At 43.6% G+C, this 19,876-nt stretch overlaps 1 protein-coding gene across 2 annotated transcripts in view; it reads right to left on the bottom strand.

Annotated features, from left to right (window-relative positions):
• The window catches only part of TBX20 (T-box transcription factor 20), a 41,124-nt gene extending 21,459 nt beyond the window's left edge, over positions 1-19,665 (bottom strand). For both annotated transcript variants that reach the window (XM_067291265.1, XM_067291264.1), the window contains exons 1-6: positions 19,521-19,665; positions 17,335-17,569; positions 15,888-16,052; positions 10,669-10,777; positions 4,663-4,821; positions 605-681 (exon numbers count right to left, since the gene is read on the bottom strand). In XM_067291265.1, the coding sequence (XP_067147366.1) occupies positions 605-681; positions 4,663-4,821; positions 10,669-10,777; positions 15,888-16,052; positions 17,335-17,569; positions 19,521-19,647 (872 nt within the window). In that variant the 5' untranslated portion in view covers positions 19,648-19,665. The remainder of the gene's footprint in view (positions 1-604; positions 682-4,662; positions 4,822-10,668; positions 10,778-15,887; positions 16,053-17,334; positions 17,570-19,520) is intronic.
• Positions 19,666-19,876: the final 211 nt, after the last annotated feature.

The raw sequence follows: 19,876 nt of genomic DNA, 5'->3' as shown, positions 1-19,876 counted from the left end.
AGCAGTTGCTTGTAATGAACTGTAACACAAAACCCCACAGTTTCCAGATAAAGCTTTCCCCTAATGCTGTACAGTATCGGTGAAACAAAGATGGCATGTTTGTCGGCAGAGTGGGAGTTATGGGATTTGTCCTGGTGACAATAGTTGCTGACTTCAGTGCCTGGGATGGCTGAAGGGCATTTTGGGAAGCTGCCCTCTCTCTTTTCCACTGTGTAGAGCAGTGGGCAGCTATAAAGACATTTTTCACAGGACCACAGCCCTTGTTTCTCAGAGATCCAATTCACAGCCCTCAACAGAATTAAATGGCATGATAAGAAAAAAGCTTTTCATTCTGAAGTTATAAAACTGACCCTCTCTTCCTTCAAGAAGCCCCATCAGGAAGATGAATATACGGGCCTCAACTGAAACAGATGTCACAACTCAAAACAGCTCTTTCTTCATAAAGTTTATAAGTATTTTTAAAGGAGGTGGAGGAGGCTTACTATACACAACAAGATAACATTAAAATGCACAGCTTCTCAGGAGTTGAAAGGATGCTTTTCCTACAAACTCTCTCTTCTCTTTATCTTATCTGCATGGAAAGTAAACAGAAAGTCCCCATTACCTCTCGATATCAGTGAGTCTGGAAGAGTCCCGGAATCCTTTAGCAAAAGGGTTGCTGTCAATTTTCAACTTGGTTATCTGGAAACACAGAAAAGAACAATACAACATAAACACAGTGTTAAGCTGTTGCAGTGTACAAAGTGTTAACCAGCCCACCCTCCTGGCTTCACCACTAATTTTATCCATGCTGCTTTTGTGTGTGTGTTAGTGTGTTGTTTATGTGCCTGCAACTCTTGGGATGCTGCAGAGCTCCGGAGGCAGAGCCTGGTCCTCCTCTCATCCCATGGTGAAGAAAGAACAACTCCTCTGAAATCAGTGAAGTGACACTGCTATGAAACTGGTATCAGCAAAAGAACAAGTCAGATTTCCTTTTGGGAGCCTTATGTTGAGCCAGCTCAAGAAGCAGGCTGTATCATTCATATGGCAGTGGAAAGACCAAAGGGCACAGTGGGTTGTGGCTTCATGTTACCCAAGCAGAGGGAAGCCGCACACGTACAAGGTTATTGCTTCCAAATACTTTAGCACAAATTAGGTAGTGTTTTCCATCAGCAGTGCACAGCATCCTGCTAAGATCTGAGCCTCTTTGGTGGAACTGCACAGCAGCTAACCTGAGCCCAAACCACGGGCCTGTTGTCTGCAAACTTGAGAATGCTATTTCAGTTCGGTCCCACCTGTTTTTTTTAGTTATGCAACTGTTCTCAGCCAGACCTACCAGCCACCACACAGGGCCAGTATAACTGTTTTTGTAGAGATAAGACGCTGGGGAAGGGAAGGAGGGAGAGAAAAAGTGGGAAGAACCCAGATCTGAAGTGACACAGTCTGGGTGTTAAAAGGGCGGCCCCGTTAAAACTGTTCCAGTCCTAAAAGACTAGATCTTTTATAACCAAAACTCTCCTCCCCTCTTCAAATTCAACTACAGATCTGTTCAGTGCATCCCACCAGCCTTCACATCTGCCATAGAAACCCACTGGTTAGGACTCCCTCTGCCCCAAGGCATCAGGGCTCCCCTTAACTTTGCAATGTAACTGTTCAGGAATAGAGGGTGGCTACCACTGTGCTTTGGGGGATCAGGAAAAAATACACACCATCGTCCTTCTGAAATTTTCCAGCTGTCCAAAAGAAAAGAGATTTGGTAAATAAAACCTGAGATATCATAATAATATTCAGATTCTCCAACTATACTATTTCTTCTAGGAATTAAAAATGAACTATAAGTGAGTAGTTAGAATTTGATTGTACACAAGACAAGGTCTACCCTGCAAGGCAGTGAATGCCACCCTAGCAGAAGCCAAAGAAAATCAACAGCTCTCAGTATTTCATACTGAGCAGCTATTTCAGCTTGGCTTTCTGTGAAAAAAGCTTGTATAATAGAGCCACACCTCATTTTTAATAGCTGGCCCTTGAGACTCAGAAAGAAAAGGGATCTTTTCCAAATCCGCAAATGATCAAATTCTCTCATGAAGTAAAGGTATTTCAGAATTGGGTGGCTCCTCCAAAAAAGGAGCAGGACAACTGAACTGAATCCTCTCTTGTTCTGAGAGAGAGGTCTTTTGGGAGAGAAACACAGAGGGGGAAGGACAGGCTCACAAAAAGTGAAGTATATGGGGCCAGTAATGAGTTTTTAATTACTGGTCTGCAGTGTCCAAAAGGCAGGTCTGAGCTACAGCTCTGGACACAGCAAGAAGAGGAAGGGAGCACGACAAACAGAGAGGCAGTCTGGCCTGCTGGGTAGTGCGTGGGACTGGGGTCATGAAACCTGAAATAGAAACTAGCTGTCCTGATGTCTTTGGCAAAAACAGACGTCAAGAGGAGAGCCCACGGGTGCTCCGAGCAGCCGCTCTCGGGTCTGCCACCCACCCGCTCTGCAACCCTGGGCAACTCACGTCACCGCCGTGCTGCTGCCTTCCCTGCTCAACTCTTTCCATTCAGTGTGCAAGCTCCCTGGGAAGGCAGTGATCCTTGCTCTGAGGAATTACGCAAGAGACAAACCCCTGCGTTGGCTGGGGTTTTAGGCTGTCTCATCACACAAATACAAATGATAACAACTAGCCTGAACACCAGTTTTGTCACAGGATCTTGTAACAGTTCAGCAAGCCAGTTAGAGTCTTCTCCTACTCCCAAGAGGTCGGCGTCCTTGACTCACGGTCACGTTGCAAAGAGCAGGGGGTTAGTGTCTCATGTATAGTGAACTGACTTCAGTCTGTGGCAACATTTGAAAACTACCTTGGAAAAAGGTAAGCTCCAAGTAGTTCCCTTGACTTAGATCACCAACACGCTGAGCCAACTGTACTGCAGAATAATAAGAATTTCTATTCATCTCTTGAGTGCGTTTTCACCAGTCAAACTTCCATTTTCCTGATATTAAAGGTTTGGTATGACATCACAAGAGAAACTTTTTGTATCCACCAAATCCAGATGAGACTCGCAATCATTTATGGCCATGTTTTTCCTGAGAGACTGTCTCACAAACAATCAGAGAACATCTGCTAGAAAGCATTTTAAAATGAAATTTGACCTACAATTCAACTCTGTGGCAGTGGTTTGACTGTTTAAATAAATGCATGCCCTTTAAATCTTAAATTATGAGATAGTTTGTTGAAAGTGTAATGTATTTAGCTTTTATCTAATAACCTGCAGAAATGTAATCAACCCCTCCTTAAAACAGTTCTGAAAGAAATGGCAAAAATGAAAAAAGGTTCCATTTTCATTAGTCATAAATAAAATGACAGCATCAACCTCTAGGGGTTCCGGAGATGTTCCATTGAGAAATTTTCCAGGACTCGTTGTGTGTGCCTTGGGAAGGTTAGTTTAGAAATGTCTCTGATGTAAATATTATTGGTAAACACAAATCCATTCCACAGAATGAAATTCCAGTTTAAGTTGTTTTTGTGTTTGTTGTTATTTTGCTAGTTTCTACAGAAAGTTAAGTGGAAAAATCTTTTCTAACCACAAGTCCAAACTTTATATTCTTGAGATTGCCACACGCTGAATTCATTTTCTTTAACATTCAAATACATACTCAAGTTTACAGTCAAAACATTCTGATATTAAAGCCTTAAAGCTGGATGTGGGGTCTGTCACAATTACTGACATAGCCCTACTACTACTGCATTCTTTGCTTATTCAGCATGACATGCAGTAATTTCATTTTATTCATAGCACTTAGAAACGAATCATTTTTGCCTCAGATTAACAAATGCAGTGTTTTTTTTTTAAACATAAACCAACAGATATTTTGACTCTGTGATGCTACCTGCCCACATGTTTGGAGAGCACTTGTAATATATCTGGAACAGCCTGTCTTAACTTGGGGGAAATTGAGAGAGAAAGAGGCAATTTAAGAAGTGCAGTAGTCATTAAAACACACTCTGAATTGCACTGAAGCCAACAACATCTTTCCACTGACTTAAATATTAAAGTTTTATACACTGTTGAGCAAAGCCTCTGTTTTCCAATTGTTTATATATGTCCTAAAATTACTCATTAGCAATACATTGTTATGATCTCCTCCATTTTGTGTATATTATTCACTGGCATGCAAATTGAAATTCAAACATCTGGATGTAATCTGGGCAGCCTCTGAAAAGCATGTCTCTCAGCGATTTCCCTTATATTTGAGCCTTACAGCTTAATTAGTTGAGTTTTTAAGTCCATGAAACTGTCATGTGCAAACCAGAATGTCTGCCAGCTACTAGCTCAAAGCGTGAACGAACACTGGAAATCAGAAGAGCTCCTTAATGAACTATAATTTTAAAAGCGCTAAATGATAATATGCAAACAGCTTTGTGTAGACAGAAGGGAAGACAAATGAAAGCCTCTTTCATGTCATCTTTACTCATATGAGCAATCCTTATGTCCCTTTGAAGTTAGGAGAACTACCCATATACATAAGAATTACTCCTTAATATGTTAGGCCGGACAAGGTCTACAAACATTAGAATGGAAAGGTAAGTTATATCAGAAAGTTTCCTCAACCACATCTCAATGTGAGGGAAAAGAAAGAATTTCTTAGCTGTGTGGAATTTAACTAAATCAGAGGAAGTTAGCAACTGTACTTACCAATTGATTCTGATAGGCGGTAACAGCTGTAAAAACTGTTTCTGGAAAGATAAATGTCCTGAACTCTTCAGATTTCAGATTTAGCAAAGATGCCGTGTGATCCTTCTTCTTAATAATGTGGACCCTTGGCTGGTACTTGTGCATGGAGTTTAAAATTATCTGAAAAAAACAGTTACAAGACATTGTCCTGAGAGGAAGATTAACAAGACTGTTGAAGACAATAAAACTGTATGGAAGAAAAGATACAGTTAACACTGTAGAAGGGACATCTTAAGTCTAACTAGCCTGGGGCTGGTTTTCAGAGCAAGCTCTCCAGCTCATTTGGGCGAGTGCTTCCTTCTGAAAATCAAGCCGTAAGAACAGGCATTTCAGGAGCTGATTTCGTCTCATACCTGTGCCACTAGTGAGCACACACTTTTGAAGCATAAATACCTGTTCCCCCAGGTGAGATGTTCTACATATACAGTGTGTTATGGCTAGTTTGTGTCCTGGTTTGTAGGTGCCACCGACAAGTGTAAATATCAACTCTTGAAAAGCACCTGGCCAAGAATTCACATTTGCAAAACTGCATGGGTGACAGAATAAAACCAGGCAGGAATCCCCCCCCTCCCCCCAAAGCAAAACAAAATGAAACTGCAAAAAATCTGCCACCATCAGCCCAAAGAGCTGAAAAAAAGCAACCCTCCCCCGATCCTTTCACATCCTTCAAACCTTTAAAGCAATCTACTTTGTAGATGCTCTTCACTGCAAACTACCAGAAATGAAATCATGGAGAGAAACCAGTACAGAAAACTAAACTGGCCAGGTTTTGCCATTTTTTCTCGATAATAATTGTTTATGAGCAAAAGCATAATTCCAAACCTAATGGACCAACTAACCAATTTCAGTGTTCACTGGAGTCAAACAGAGATTCCCACTTGCTTCAATTAGCACTGGATGGAGGCCTATTTGGCTGCCTCTTAACCACAATATTACAATATAAGAATTAAATACAGAGCTCAGCTTGCACCGGTCCTTGTTTTGGATATAATCACAGTCATAAGACTAAATTGGCAATGGTGTGGGTGGTTCTATTTTACGGGGGCCATAACGACATTACAGACAGTTCTGTGCATCTGGAATAGCTAATCTACATTCCACGGGAAGCGTTAACTTCAGCTGAAACACAGCAGAAGTGTAGTATTTCATGCTAACTTAGTAAATAAGAAAGGTTGCATATTGCCTAGGAGCGGGGAGCTTCGAAACAGCTTTTTCATGGCTAAAATTCCCTACAGCAATTTCTTCTCTTCTCCTTTGGGGCCAAGATTGCTGTGACTTGCACTGCAATTTTGGCGGGCTGCACACGGGGAGAGGGCAGTCACTATGATGACAGGGAGTCATCGCTCTGAAAGTGTTATATGTCAGCTTTTACCAGTTCAGGTCCTTTCTCAAATCACTTCATCAGTTTATACACACACACACAAACACACACACACACACAACGGGCACATGTTTTGCGGTTAACATTCTCAGTATTTTTCCCTCTGTTTCTGAGATTTTGTCTCACCAGCCTAGTCAGTGGGACCCACCAGACGCTCTGTACATTGGGACCAGCTCTAAGCAGTCGGAAAAGACATTTCAAATGACAGTGTGTGCATGGCGATCAGCTTAGTGAGGAGTTGGCCTACAGCACTCGGCAACACGCTTTCCATTGTCTTTAATGGCTGTGATATTTGTGCCGTGGCATTACATCTGAGCAGCAGCCGAGCGGAAGGAGGAAAAGGCTGTGATGGAGCAGCTCCCACACATACCCTTTCCTTTCACTCCTTTGTGAATGTGAATTGTGATAACAAAACTCCATTTTTCAAACAAGACCACGTAATCCTCTATGAAAGTTTTCCAAAACCAAAAGTGCACTTAAATAACATCCTCTACCATGATACTCTACCCCACATATTCCCACCAGAGAAAAGTCAGGTCATTTGGGTACAAAACGCAGTACCGAACTCAGCCAGGAGTTCACAAAAATTCTGGGAGACCCAAGGCCAAAGTTAAGGTCACTATTTCCTTTTTACTAAGGTCTATGCAAGTTGTGCTCCATCTGCAGCCCCACAGAGGCTGTCAAGGTTGCAGCATTCACTGACATTAAAGTCAGCTGGATACTGCACAAAGATACCCCTTAATATCTGTGCATCTTTTTGTATTCAGACCATCAAGGCAGCCTAAAGGAATTAGATACACAGAGTGCATCTGCAGAGTAGTCCCCAAGGTTGGTTTCCAAGTCAGAACGGTCCCCTACCTGTGCTGCGTATTTAGCAGAAAATCTCTGATGCCAGCTCTGAGATACACTGGTGCGCTCAAAGAGAAACATCGGGTGCATGAACGCTTACGGCACACCCCCCAGCACATGCTTACTGACAGTGCGGAGTGATCACAGGCCTCCAGCCATCACATCTGCCTCTGTGCAGACAACCTCAGGGAGGGGAGATGACCAGGATCCTTCGTGGCAGGATCCTGCTCGCTGTGAGGTCAGGCGGGCTTCGGAGGCAGCTGGCTCCCACTGGCCACCAGAGGCAATCTGGATGCCGGCTGCAAAATCCCTGAGGTGACTTTGAATTCAGGAACTCTGCTGTGAGTACAGCTTCCACATTCACTGAAGAAGAGCACTACTAGGCAAAGCTTACTTTTTAAAAGCATTTAGGTTTCAAACTTCTATCAGCTTAATCTTTTAAAAAATGTCCATCATTCCCTAAGACTATTCTGAAACCCTTGCTTCACAGTTACTCTTTGGTCATGTTCACACCTTTGCGCCTGTTTTTGCAAATGTTCACGCATTCAGGTTTTGCTGTCACAAAAGCCATGTATGCATTTGCACCAGAAAAGCAACTGTGATAATGTATACACTCATGACAGATCTCTCCGTGAATCAAAGATGATACCACTGCAACTATGTGCAATCCAAAGTCCTAAGACCAGCAATCGGTGTGAAAAATATCACCAGAAATATGAAAAAATCACGGTGTTCATAAATGTCCAGCAATCAAGAAAACAGCAATTACTTGCTCAGCACTGAAAATCCAGAGATGGAAGCCATTTCCTTTCTCTGCTGAGGATATCTGAAAGCGTTTCCATAGAGCAAGCCATATGTCATGCACACAGAGATAAGACTTCTGTGTGACGCTTGGGAAGAATATGTGCATAGCTACAGGGTTACGCAAGCTGCTGAAGATACATCAGCAGAGATGCTTGCCAAGTCCAAAAGTCTCAGAATAAGTGAAAACAAACAAACGCTAAAACAAACAAATGCCTCTCCTCTCTTCAGGTGGATTCCTTTTCAGGAAACGAACCACTCTACAAATAAAACACCACAATTATCGTAACAGCCAAAAAACCTGTCTTTTGGGGGATAGAGAAAACAAGCAACTAGAACAGACTGGAATTAGGTTGGTTCCATCTTCTGTACCTATAAGTAGTACTTAAAGAGAGTTTTTAGGCCATTAAAACTTCATCAGGAGCCAACATACCTTATCAAACATAATTAACATTTTAGTAGCTCAATTAAAGAGATCTCCTTGGTGAAGAAGGGTTCTTTCAAACAGAAGGGAGAGGTTTCAGAAGGCATTTCAATTCTCCCCTCCCCTTAGCACACAGGAGCTCAGAAATACCATTGGCCATACCACAGCGAACCACCCTTTTTAAAGCTTCAGAGAATGAATTTGTTCCTTAATTCTACTGAGCATCCAATGATGATATTTACATAGCTTCAACAAGGCAGCACATAAAACCTGACACCCTAATTTGGAACATAAAACACCACAAAATATTAAAAAGGGAGTGCTCCACGAAGCCATAATGTCTGTCACGCAAAGCTCAACCCAGCGTCAAGCCTTCGGGGCTTATTCTTAACTGAACAAGCAAAACTTTCCATTGATTTCAGCTGTTCAAAGCCTTAGTGCAAAGAATCTGTTCCACCTCTGCTGTTTCTTGGAAAGTTAATCAGGAGGCCACATCTCCTAAGCTACGGATCATATTCTCCCACTGCGTGTATTTGAAATGATTACATCTTGCTCTGTCACATGTCTCAGTTCCCGACAGTTTCTCAGATCTACTTCTTTTTTATACTCATCTGGACTTCTGGGAACTGCACCACTCCTAACTAGTTTGCAATATACTGCTGCGAGCCCTTTATTAGAGGCACACATGGCCCCTGTTACAATGAAAAATGCTTCTTTTTAAATGCGCACGTATACTGCTCTATCATCACTCGATGATAGAGCCCACAAATCTTCAGCTTTTCCCTTCTGGAGATTATGAAATAAAGAGAAAAAAGACATTCTCCGCCAGCCAGGAAGGGAGTCATGGTGGGAAAAGGATTCAAGAAAAATATATCCACCGACAGATCTTTACAAAGGAACAATTCACAGGCATCTAGCTGGACTTTCTTTTGATTTTTTTTTCTTCTTCTTTTTTCTAGTTTTCAGGATATATTTCAAACTATAAAGACTGTGGTTCAGTTTTTAGGTCTTGAAATGAGCAAAAATTCCCTTTCAAATGAGAAGTATTTGCACAGAACACAGCTCAGACAAATGGCCACTATGCCAAACAGTCTGCAAAAGCAATAAATAGCTCGCTACAGGAGGGCTCTCTGATATCACGTGTCACTGTGCCACAATTATTCTGCTTTGTAGGTTAGTTATCCTCCCCTATGTTTCATTGTTCAGAATCAGCCCTGTCTTGCTGACATCTCCTTTATCAAAACTCTTTCTTTTTAATTGTCCCATTCTGAGCCAACAACTCTTTCAAATCTGTCCCCTTGCTTCTTCAGCTTTCCCATGGAGAATTGCCTAGCTCAAAGTCACTTTTAGCCCTTCCTTCTCCATTACAAGGTGCCACCAAGCCGTTCCTGCACTTTTCAGGCAGCTTCTTAGGAGAGACTCTTACTACCTGGCATTATACAGTCCAGTGGCTAAATGCAGCGTCTCCACTGATGACTGAAGGAGCATAGCAGGAGCCCATTGCTAAGCAGCTCCGCATCCTATTTTCCAGCTTCCAGCCTCAGAGCTTTTGACAACAGAGTGGCACCGATCAGTGCTGGGTGCTGGGACCCTTTAGAGTGCTGTTCCCAGTGCTGTTCCCTTTAGAGGCCCAAGTCCACCCTGCGGCACATTGGGTATCAGAAAGTCTAAGGTTATTCTGGGAACAACTGAGGCGTATCTATTTTTATAATTCTAGAGCCCTTGCTTTGGTGTTACATTAACAGTTTTCTGCTGACTCTGTATCCATTCTGCCTTGAGTCTGGAAGTAAAAAAGCTATTATCCATGGACCCAACCCTAATAGGTTGCCTGTAGTCATGACATGCTATTCAGCAGAAGGGACTCCTCCCAAGCACACACTGAAAAGCATGGGAGCTTGCTAGCCAGTGCGGTGTGGCAAAACATACCGCCAGGTCACAGCAAAATGAAGATGGAAGCACAGCAAAAAGCTCACCTGCCTCCCTTTCTCCTTCACCGTTATGTGCAACCTCACCCTGAATTTTTCCCCATTGGGTGCTCTGCCTCCGACTGGAAAGGGAGCATGATTTGACTGCTTGTGTTGACCTGGGCCCTACCCATCTATCTCAGGAACAACCCAGCATGACACAGCCTCTAGGACCCGTGTGGAAACATGTGCTCGTCCAGCCTGTGGGCTCAAACATTCCCAGGCAGACAAGGCAGATGATGCCACACTCCCTCCTCCAGAAAGGTAAACACAATGGTGATGCTTATGCAAAGGTAGTGCTTACGAACGATAATAAACAGATTTCTGAGATTATCAAAAAGAGAGATTAAAACCCAAAGTATTTAAGCGTTGCACAGCTTCCTCCTCCACTGTGGTATGAAGGGCTGGACAAGAAAGGTGTCACCTTGGGCTAAGGCAGCCTTTTTCCTTTGGGACCTTTGTCCTACAGGATTAGTCCTGAGGTACAAGTGAGAAATTCTCTCATTGCATTTTTTTTTTTACCCTTTCCCACCAGGAGGGCTACTCACATGGCCATGCTGATCCAGCTCGTTGTTTGTGAGCTTCACTTTTTCGAACGATACCATCTGCTTTAGTAATTGCTCTCCTGTAAATGGTGAGTCAGGGTGCACATACAACCTAAAAAACACACAGAAAAGGCACGTTCATAAAAATCTCACTACTTGGCTTGCGTGTGGGCACCACCTCTGTAAGATATTAAGAAGCCCACAATATTTTGCTTTCAGGATATGCAATGGATTCATATAATGAATTTCCTTGAGAGCTTAGGATAATACAGTTTTGCTGCAACCCATAATCTCCCTAAATTAATGAATGCCTGAAATATGACCATTAATGAAAGACAGTAGAGCACATGACTGGAGTTCTTTCATTCACCGGAATATAATGAAGAATTCTGTGTCCAAGTGCTAGATTGCTCTCTAACCATAGCTGTTATTTTATCTAGTTATCTAAAATGGAGACATTAACTAACATTCACTGTTTTGTCTTTTCCCAAATGAAAAATTGATCATGTCTTTCCCCACAGCTGTACTAACAAGCACTTAAAATAACAATGACTACAGCTCCAAGAGAAAAAACATGGTGTCATTAGAGAGATAATGGGGGAATGCAGATAAAAATGCATTTTTCTTTATATGTAACATTAAGCTGTGATAATGATTTTAACCTGCACTCGATCACACGTTAGCTGTGGTGACGTGTGTTTACAAGAGGTTGAAGGCTGCAGTCCAGCATAGTGATTTGACATTAAAAAATTAATTGCAGCTATGTAATTAACAATCCACAACTTGGGAAATTAAGCAGAAGAAAAGGAAGCACAGAAGACATGTAGATATAAAGATATATACATTATGACTAGACTATTTACAAGTGCTGGGCTATTTAAGAGCAATGATTTTACAGGAATGGTAAATTGCTGAAAATTATTTAACTCAAATGTTCTTTTGTGACATTGAATTAAAAGCTAATTTAGCTCTTCAGCTGGGTCAAACTGGAATTGTTCCACGTCTGTCAGTGTTGATTATTGCCCGTGGAGGGCCTGCCTCTCTCTCTTCAGATGATGTACTTGGCCTCACTGATAGATTCGTTCCATTAGGCGGGTGGGTTAGTGCTGAGATGCAGGGTAAAAAGGTAAACATATATATTTTTTTTCTCTTATTGAGCTATAGTTTGGGTTAGGCAAAAGGAGAACTGAAAGACCACTAAGTGACGGGGCGTAACTCTGACAGACTATGTGGATCCCCTCATCAAGGAGCGTCTGTACTAAAGGCTTTGGGGAGCCCAGCTCTGTTGCTCACTGAGGAAAGGTTTGATCCTGGATTCTGTCTTTGCCAGCAAAATCCCCAAGACACAGTTCTGCTAGCAGAACTGAAGTTTTACCAGTGTAGCTTACTTCAGATGTTTGGGGTGTTTTCCTTAAATTGATATGAGCACAGCCTGGCTGGTATAGCTATGTCCACAGCAGGGATGCTGTGCCAGAATTCGTACTGCAGTAAAATGTTCCTAACATACGCAGGACCTCGCTGCTCTTGACTCTCCTGACTGTACTGCAAGGCTTGTGAAAAACAATGATTTATTTGAAAACCCAAGATGTGGAATCCTGTTATGTCAAAAGAATATTACCTTTCATGAAAATTAACTTCTTTGCCTTCCTGTAGAAAACTATGAAAATCTGAATCTTTAAAGGGTTAAATCACAAAGGCAAAACAAAAGGAATCTTAAACGTATTGCTTTCAACCTCTGCAATTTTTCAGCCAGTCGTGTTTCGTTTTTTTTTTGGAGCCTGAATCCTGATTCTGAATGGCTGGATAGCTAATACTGTTTACTGTGATCACAGAGTGTCAGGCTTAACAAGGTTTTGCTAATTGGGACCAAAAAGCCAAACTATTTCAAACATGTGCTTGGGGAGTGAGTAAAGATCTTTAAGTGTTTAAAAGCTGAGCACAATTGTTTTACCCTGTACACAGTTAATGTTTGACACCACTACCAAGCTATGGATTACCTGGGTGTTAGCAGAGAGCTAACAGGAAAGTCACTGAAGGATTGGTACCTGAATACCAGTTACTTAAATGTATTAATAGACCTTGTTTTCTTTACTGATTTGCTACATCTTCGATCCCACATGAACACGTGGTTCCCCATGTTTGAACTACACCTATCAGCATACTTCTCCTATGGCCTGATCTTGTACAGCCTGGAATGGAGGATTCAGAACTAGATATAAAGCCATCTGAAGCAGAGGGAATCCATGAGACTGCAAGTGTGCATGAGCAAAGGGATTAGAGGACTAAACGTGCACATTCCACCGAAGCGCACACAACTCCCGCTGCAGTGAGCGCGAGCTCTGCCGCCAAAGGTCAGCCACACGGGAGAGCTTGCGCACTTGAATTCACAACGGCTTTAGGAGCCTTATTTGGACCTAAATTTGCTCCAAGGTATTTAATGTTTCATGAGATATCCATGATTTGGGTACTGCTTGCTTCTTGTATATTTTGGAACACTATACCATTTTCCTTCTATCTGGTTTACAGTTGGACCGGTCCTACAAGCTCTCTGTGCATGCAACTTTTAATTACCTTAATGTTACAAACAGGTAATTTGCAAAATAAAATAACACCTTTTCTAAAAGTTTCCTTCCTAGAGTTTTCTGTAAGTGTGTAAATACTGCAGCTACATTAAACAAATGATTATGGGCAGGCCAATGTTGCCAAAAACCTAAAACAACAGCAAAAAAACTCTTTATGAAAAGGAAGGTAGAAAAGGAAGAATAGGCACTAAAGGTACATGCTGAAACTTATTAAGCTGATACTTCTTTCAAATAGTCTTTGCAACTTGGAAGAACAAACACAAAATATCACATAGGAATTCTATCCCCAGATAGCACTTCAGGAGACTTACAAAAGACTTTCTGAAAAGTACTTTTATTGAAGTGTCTGTGGCAAAATAAAGTTGTCTTAAATGTTGACAGCAGGAAGACAGGGATAAAAACTGTTTTTTGTAGTTAAGTTCCCTGAAGGACTAATCTTTCAAACAGCATCACAGAATACTTACTAATTTTGAGAAGAGTTGTTTTAGTGTTTAAAGTTATTTTTAGACTAAAAAGAGCAAAAAGTCCTATGGGTTTGAGGCAAAGCCTTACACCCCTGCATAATGTGACTTGGGCATAATTCCCCTGATGCCTTTGAGACTATCCAGGTGAATAGAGCAATGTGCATGTGGAGTTAGCACCTTGGCACGACCGTCCCCAGCACTAAAACATTTGAAGGAAAGAAATCACGAGCGATAACTTCATTGAAGGTTTCTGTTCCTGGAGCAGGACCATTTTAAGATGGGGGGACTGCTACTTTTAATGTGTTCGAGCAGGATTGAGGCGTCCCACCTCAAAAGATGCATTAATGCTCCAGAAACAGCAACAGTGATGCAAGCACACCAGCATGTACCACCCCTTGACAGCCTTTTCTCATCAAATAGGAGTCCAAAAAGCAGAAAGTGCATATACATATGTGCAAGTACCATTTATAGAAATAAAAAGTAATCTGTGCCCATGTTGTTATCAGTTCTGCTTTGTCTAAACATCCTGAAAATGAAACAGGCTATGCAGCATATGTATACATTAGCACACAGGGGCACTGACCTGATGGGGACCTTTAAGAACTACCAATATGATAATAAATAGTAAACTGCAATAAGGTTTGACCTCATCTCTATAAAAGTTGGTAAGGAATTTGCTAATTACTTCAAGGATCAGCCTCCTGTCTTAGTCTCGTGAGAATTTCTTCATTGAGCTATTCTATGCCAGATGGTATGTGGATTAGCAGTCTAGCTAAAGGTACCCCAAAAAAGCTAGGGACTTTAACACACAAAGAAGAAGGGGAAAACCCTGCCCTGAGACTATTTCTGTCTTTCCTTAATTTTTGTTTGACGCTGACTCCTTTGGGAACAAGAGTCATCTTTTTCCTTGGGGTTTGAGCAGTGCCTATTACAATACTTCAAAATGAAGCCCTTAGCTGTTAACCACATTACAAGAAGGAGTTTTTGGCCCTGAAAACAAAGCCAGCATAACTCCTAGGTTGCTGTCTTTAATAATAGCTTCCACGCATGCACTTTTTCTTTACTTCCCTGAGCTGCCTTCCAGAGATCCAGAGTCAGCAAGATTTCAGCAGAACTATTTATATAAGAAAATTGTTCGGGATTTGGTCTCGCACCCACACCTAAAAATGTGCTTCCATTTCTTCTGTTTTAATTCCTGTTCTGTAATACCCAAGATCTTAACCCTGGGCTAAGACACCTGGAGGGGATCTGTGTGCCTGCGCAGAGCTCTCCACATGTCAGAAAGGTTTCTTGCGGAGCCAGAACAGCACCCACGTTGCTGCCGTATCTCCAGCTCTGACTCAGCAAGGCTGCATGTGCTTCTGCCTTACTGGTCGTGGGGACTTAAGTACATACTGAAGTGCTGTGCTAAATATGATAAAGTATAGGTCGCCGCTGAAATGCTTTCCTACCATAAGGCCTAGGGCTGTAGCCTCAGTTTCCCAGTGCCGAAAGAAGTCAGACATTAATTACAGTAATGGAAGGATTTTAGAAATGAGTTTTCTACACATTTTGTTCTGAACAGGAAAGGGTGCTAGTTTACTTGATTTTTTTTTTCCTAAGGTATCAGAAAAATGCTACGATTCCTTAAAAAAAATAAAAAAGCTCTACTGGGGATACACCAGTACATACCTTGACTGCTGTGTAAGAGATAACTAAAAGCAGGAATAAAATTATTAGTTAGTAAACATCGGATATATTATCAAGAAATAATATCATTTCAAGCATAAACAGCATTGTACTGTAATGTAGTATTTCTACTTGGACTTGCCTGGTGGTGCTTGGATTGCTTTAAATTATAAGGTTGAATTGTGGGGGGAACCAACACACAAATCAAAGACTTTTTTAAAAAAAGTTTCATGATCTAAATTGAGACAAGTTTCTTCTAAAAAATATAAAACAGCATTAAGCCAAATCCTGCACAGCTTTGGAACATTCAGTATAAATCAAACCTCATGCAGAGACTTGAGGCCTGATTCTGCCTCACAGAAATTAATCAGAGTTTTCAAATCAACTTTTTTTGGCAAGGTCTCAGGCTCGCAGATCACTGTTTGCAAACAGCATTGAAAGGTTAATAGGTATTTCTTGAAGGGACACACACACACACACACACAAACCAGCTGTAAAATCTACAAACCTTGCAGGGAGTGGAGGGTCAGCTTTTCCAGCTACTAGCCAGGAAGACCTGTGGTAGGCATATCTGTATCTTTTATTGTCCACAGGAACTATATCCATTAACACAATGTACTTGGCTTCAGGATCCACTCCCGAAAAGGAAACCCTGATCGTAGGAAACATTCTCCTGAAATAAAGGCAGATCAGAAAATAAACAGGCGGATGGAGAGCAGAAATAAAAACTTCTGAAAAGCTACCACAAATAAGAATTACATTTAAAACTCCTGGAAAAAAATGGAAACATCAATTGCTTCTATTTCAGCGTGATAGAAATTAAATCCCACGTATCTCTATAATAGACACAGAAACAACAACTAGAAATTGGAATAATTTCTTTGAAGCAAAAAGATAAAATGGTAACAGTGAAAAAGGAGAAAAATGCATTTTTTGCCTGGTTCTTAATGTGCACAAACAATGATTTCAGAAAACAGTTGTACCGAAGGTACATAAGTTCTTACAAACATTTATTTTTGTGGGATCCATGCTAGGGTTAGGGAAATACTGCAGAAATTATTTCCATGAGTATCCCCACAAACTGCAGATGCATCTTGTTTTAGCCTGTCCACAATATTCCCAAGAAGTATTGCCACATGTAAGCTTCCTTTTCTTCACTTGAATTTTGACAAAACGTAGATTTTAAAATGCAATGTTTTGCCACATACCAGAAATGAAGTTAAGCAACTTTTTAAAAAATTGAACTTCACATTGCAAATTTTACACGTTTTTTTTTAAACACACACTGATATATTTGGCTAGTTATAAAAATCATCAGGGAGCTATATTAATAACAAGTAACTTTGGGGATTACAAAAACTGACATTTGGCTCCTACGACTGCATTTTGCTGACCCAAACCCAAAGAGCCTTAGGGAGAAAGCTCAATGCTTTGAGATGACTAGAAAACCTGCGATTGTTTTGCACATGATATGCAAACAGAGAAAAGACACGTTCATCCAAAAAAACAACAAAAAAACAGAATTACTGCTCCGCGACCCTGCATTTGCATATATCTGTACCAACGCAGCCCTGCAAAGTCGCTGCGCAATGCAAAGCAGCTTTCAGCCACAGTGCTGACTTCCACTCGCTTGCAAGCTAGGGGCTTCCTTGCAGATTATTAGGGCGTCTAAATTTGTACCAAAAACGCTGGGACTTGTCCCGTACGAGCTCAGCCTCCCGCAGAGGACAGGTCTGCGCGGTGGCCGAGCAGTGGCCGCGGGGAGCCGAGTCCTGCTAGCAGCGCCCGCCGGTGGGGGCCCCCCCGGCCCTGCTGCTCCCCCAAGATCAAGGCTCTTCTGAATGTTTGGGGGGAGGGGGTTGTCGTTGTTTTTGTTTAATTTCCACTTAAACAGCTGCCCGGAGAGGACATCTCGGTGCCCTGCCCTCCCCCGGCGCGCTGCCGTCCAGCCTTACCTCCCCGACTTGGTGATGATCATCTCGGTGCCCAGCTCGTGAAACTTGTCCCAGAGCTCCTTGGTCTCCAGGCTGCAGGAGATTTTGGCCATCTCCTCGCTGGGGATGATGGGGGTGGTGGGGATGAGGGGCTCGGTGCACAGGGACGAAGGGCTCGTGCTAAAATCCCCGTGAGGGTCCAGGCTGGACAAGTCGGTCAAAGGCTGGGCGCAGGAGGATTTCTCCACGAATTGCTCTGCAGGGTTTGGGGGAGAAAAGAAGGGAGGTTCAGCCGGGACGGGGCTACCGGCGACAGCAAGCTCGTTTCCAGAGGCAGGCACTCAGCCTTCACCCGAGCAAAGGGCGTCAGCTCATGATTTGCGGTGGGAGCGACGCTTTTGCTTTTCGGACGGTAGCGGTTCGCCCGCGCCAGCCCCCGCGGCCCCGAGCGGCGCCTGTGCCCCGAGGTGCCCGGGGGCCGCAGGAGCGCAGCGGCCGCGGCCCCAGCTCCCTCCGCGGGGCGCGGAGAGGCCGGGCCGCCCTGCGCTCTGCCCCCCGCTACCGGGGGGGATTTCCGTGGAAAGGTCATTAATTCTCGTTAAAACGGGAGCGCTCGGCTCCGGCTGCGACAAGGGCCCGAGGCACCGCGGCGGGATGCGCGGCCGCGCTGCTTGCGCGGGGCAGCTCGCCCGGCCCGGCAGCCGCGGCAGGCGGCGGCGCATTTACCGGTCCAATTTGCGTGTCAGCGGCAGGAATTGAGAGGATGGAGCATTACTGCAATAACCTCAGCCGCGGAGAGCCCCGCTGCCCTGCTGCGGCTTCTTGTGGGTGGCTCGCCCGCGTCTGCCGCCGGACTCAAGGCAACAAATCCGCGGGACCCGTGCAAAAAAAAAAAAAAAAAAAAAAAAAAATCAAAATAATAATAATAAATAAATAAAAGAGCGAGATTCCGCCCAAATTTTCAGCAAATAAAAGCTGAGTTACGGACAGTCGTTTTCCCTCAGTTTCTAATTGAACTGTGGGGCAATGGAGTTAAAAAAAATAGAAATATGAATTGAGCGAACGTTTTCAAAACAGCCTTGTAAGGAAAAAAAGAAAAAAAAAGAAGAGAGATGTGTTTAACTCGAGACTGTTTAAATATGTCAAACAGGCATTTTATAACATACCCGGCCTACACTATCGCAGACTAAAAAAACTATATCTAAACTTACAAGGAATTCCTAGAATACGTGAAATCTATTAAGTCATTTAATTAGATGGAGCAGACATTAAAATTCCTTTAATCTTGAATGAAATCTTGTTTATTGGCGCCGAGAATTTTTAATACATTCTTTTTTTCGTAGTTTTCTGCGAACTCTTGTATGCATCCAAGGAATACAAGTCACAGAAATGCGGGGTGAGGGGAGATACTAACTTTTTTTAAAGACTTCGGGAATCTGAATCAAGGCGACCGAATATGAGTGAAATCGCTTACCCGAAAATCCCGAAGAATTATTATAAAAATCCTCGCAATTACTGTAGACTAAAACAGTCCGTATGAGCCCGCATCGAGTAGCTGTGGAATAAGGGAGTTTTCAGGTCTACGTACAAATGTTATTAGTCCTTGTTAACTAGGAACAATACCGGAGACTCTTTTTATTTGACTTTTAAAAGCACAGATGACGTGCAATAAATATTTAACAGAAGGTTTAGTTCCATACCAGCGAAGAGAAACATCACTACCTTAGGGTGTGATATTATTCAACGAACGGCAAAGCCAGATAAATAAACAGAGTAACTTAAGCTGGAGGTATTTAGAAAATGGCTCGTATTATAAACAACTTCGCCTGAAAAGGACGGTAATAAATAAATAAATAAGAGAGATTTAAGCGGCCTCTGTGGTGAAGCTTTTGCTTCTGCAAAGAAAAAAAAATTATATATATATATAATGTGTGTGTGTACACACACACACACACACACACACACGCACACAGAGGGAAACGCGCTGCTGTCTGAGCCGGGCTGCAGGAGCTTTGAGGAGGGCGGATTTCGGAGAAAACGAGCACTTGAGGAGCGAGCTCGGCCAGCGGCTGCCGGGAGCGACCGGCGCTGCTCCGCGGACGCGAACGGGCGCGGCGAAACGCCGCAGCGCAGCGGCCCCGACGGGCGGGGGCGGCCGGCACCCCCGGGCCGCCGCGGCGCTGCCCGGCGCGGGCTGCCGCACTCACCCAGCGGCTTGATGGTGCTCTCCGGGGACTCCTTGTCCTTGGAGCTCCCGCTGGACATGAGGGCGGCGATGGAGAAGGCGTTGGCCCGCGACGAGAGCTGCGGCTTGGGGGGCGGCGTGTACTCCATGGCCGCCGCGGAGCCCCGCCGCCGCGCCCGCAGGAACCGCAGCGGCGGAGGCTCGTCGGGCGCCGCGCCGGGCCCGCGGGGGGCAGCGGCCGGGAGGCTCTTGCGGCGGCGGCGGCGGCGGCCGTGCCCGGGGGGCGGGCGGGCGGGCAGGAGGCGGCAGCAGCGGCGGCGGCGGCCCAGGGCGGTCTGCGCCCGCCGCGCCGCGCTCCCCGCCTTAACTTGCGGGCCG

This window comes from Apteryx mantelli, chromosome 2, assembly GCF_036417845.1.
Source record: "Apteryx mantelli isolate bAptMan1 chromosome 2, bAptMan1.hap1, whole genome shotgun sequence".
NCBI classification, from domain to species: Eukaryota; Metazoa; Chordata; class Aves; order Apterygiformes; family Apterygidae; genus Apteryx; species Apteryx mantelli.
This window is presented reverse-complemented; position numbering and strand designations above follow the sequence as displayed.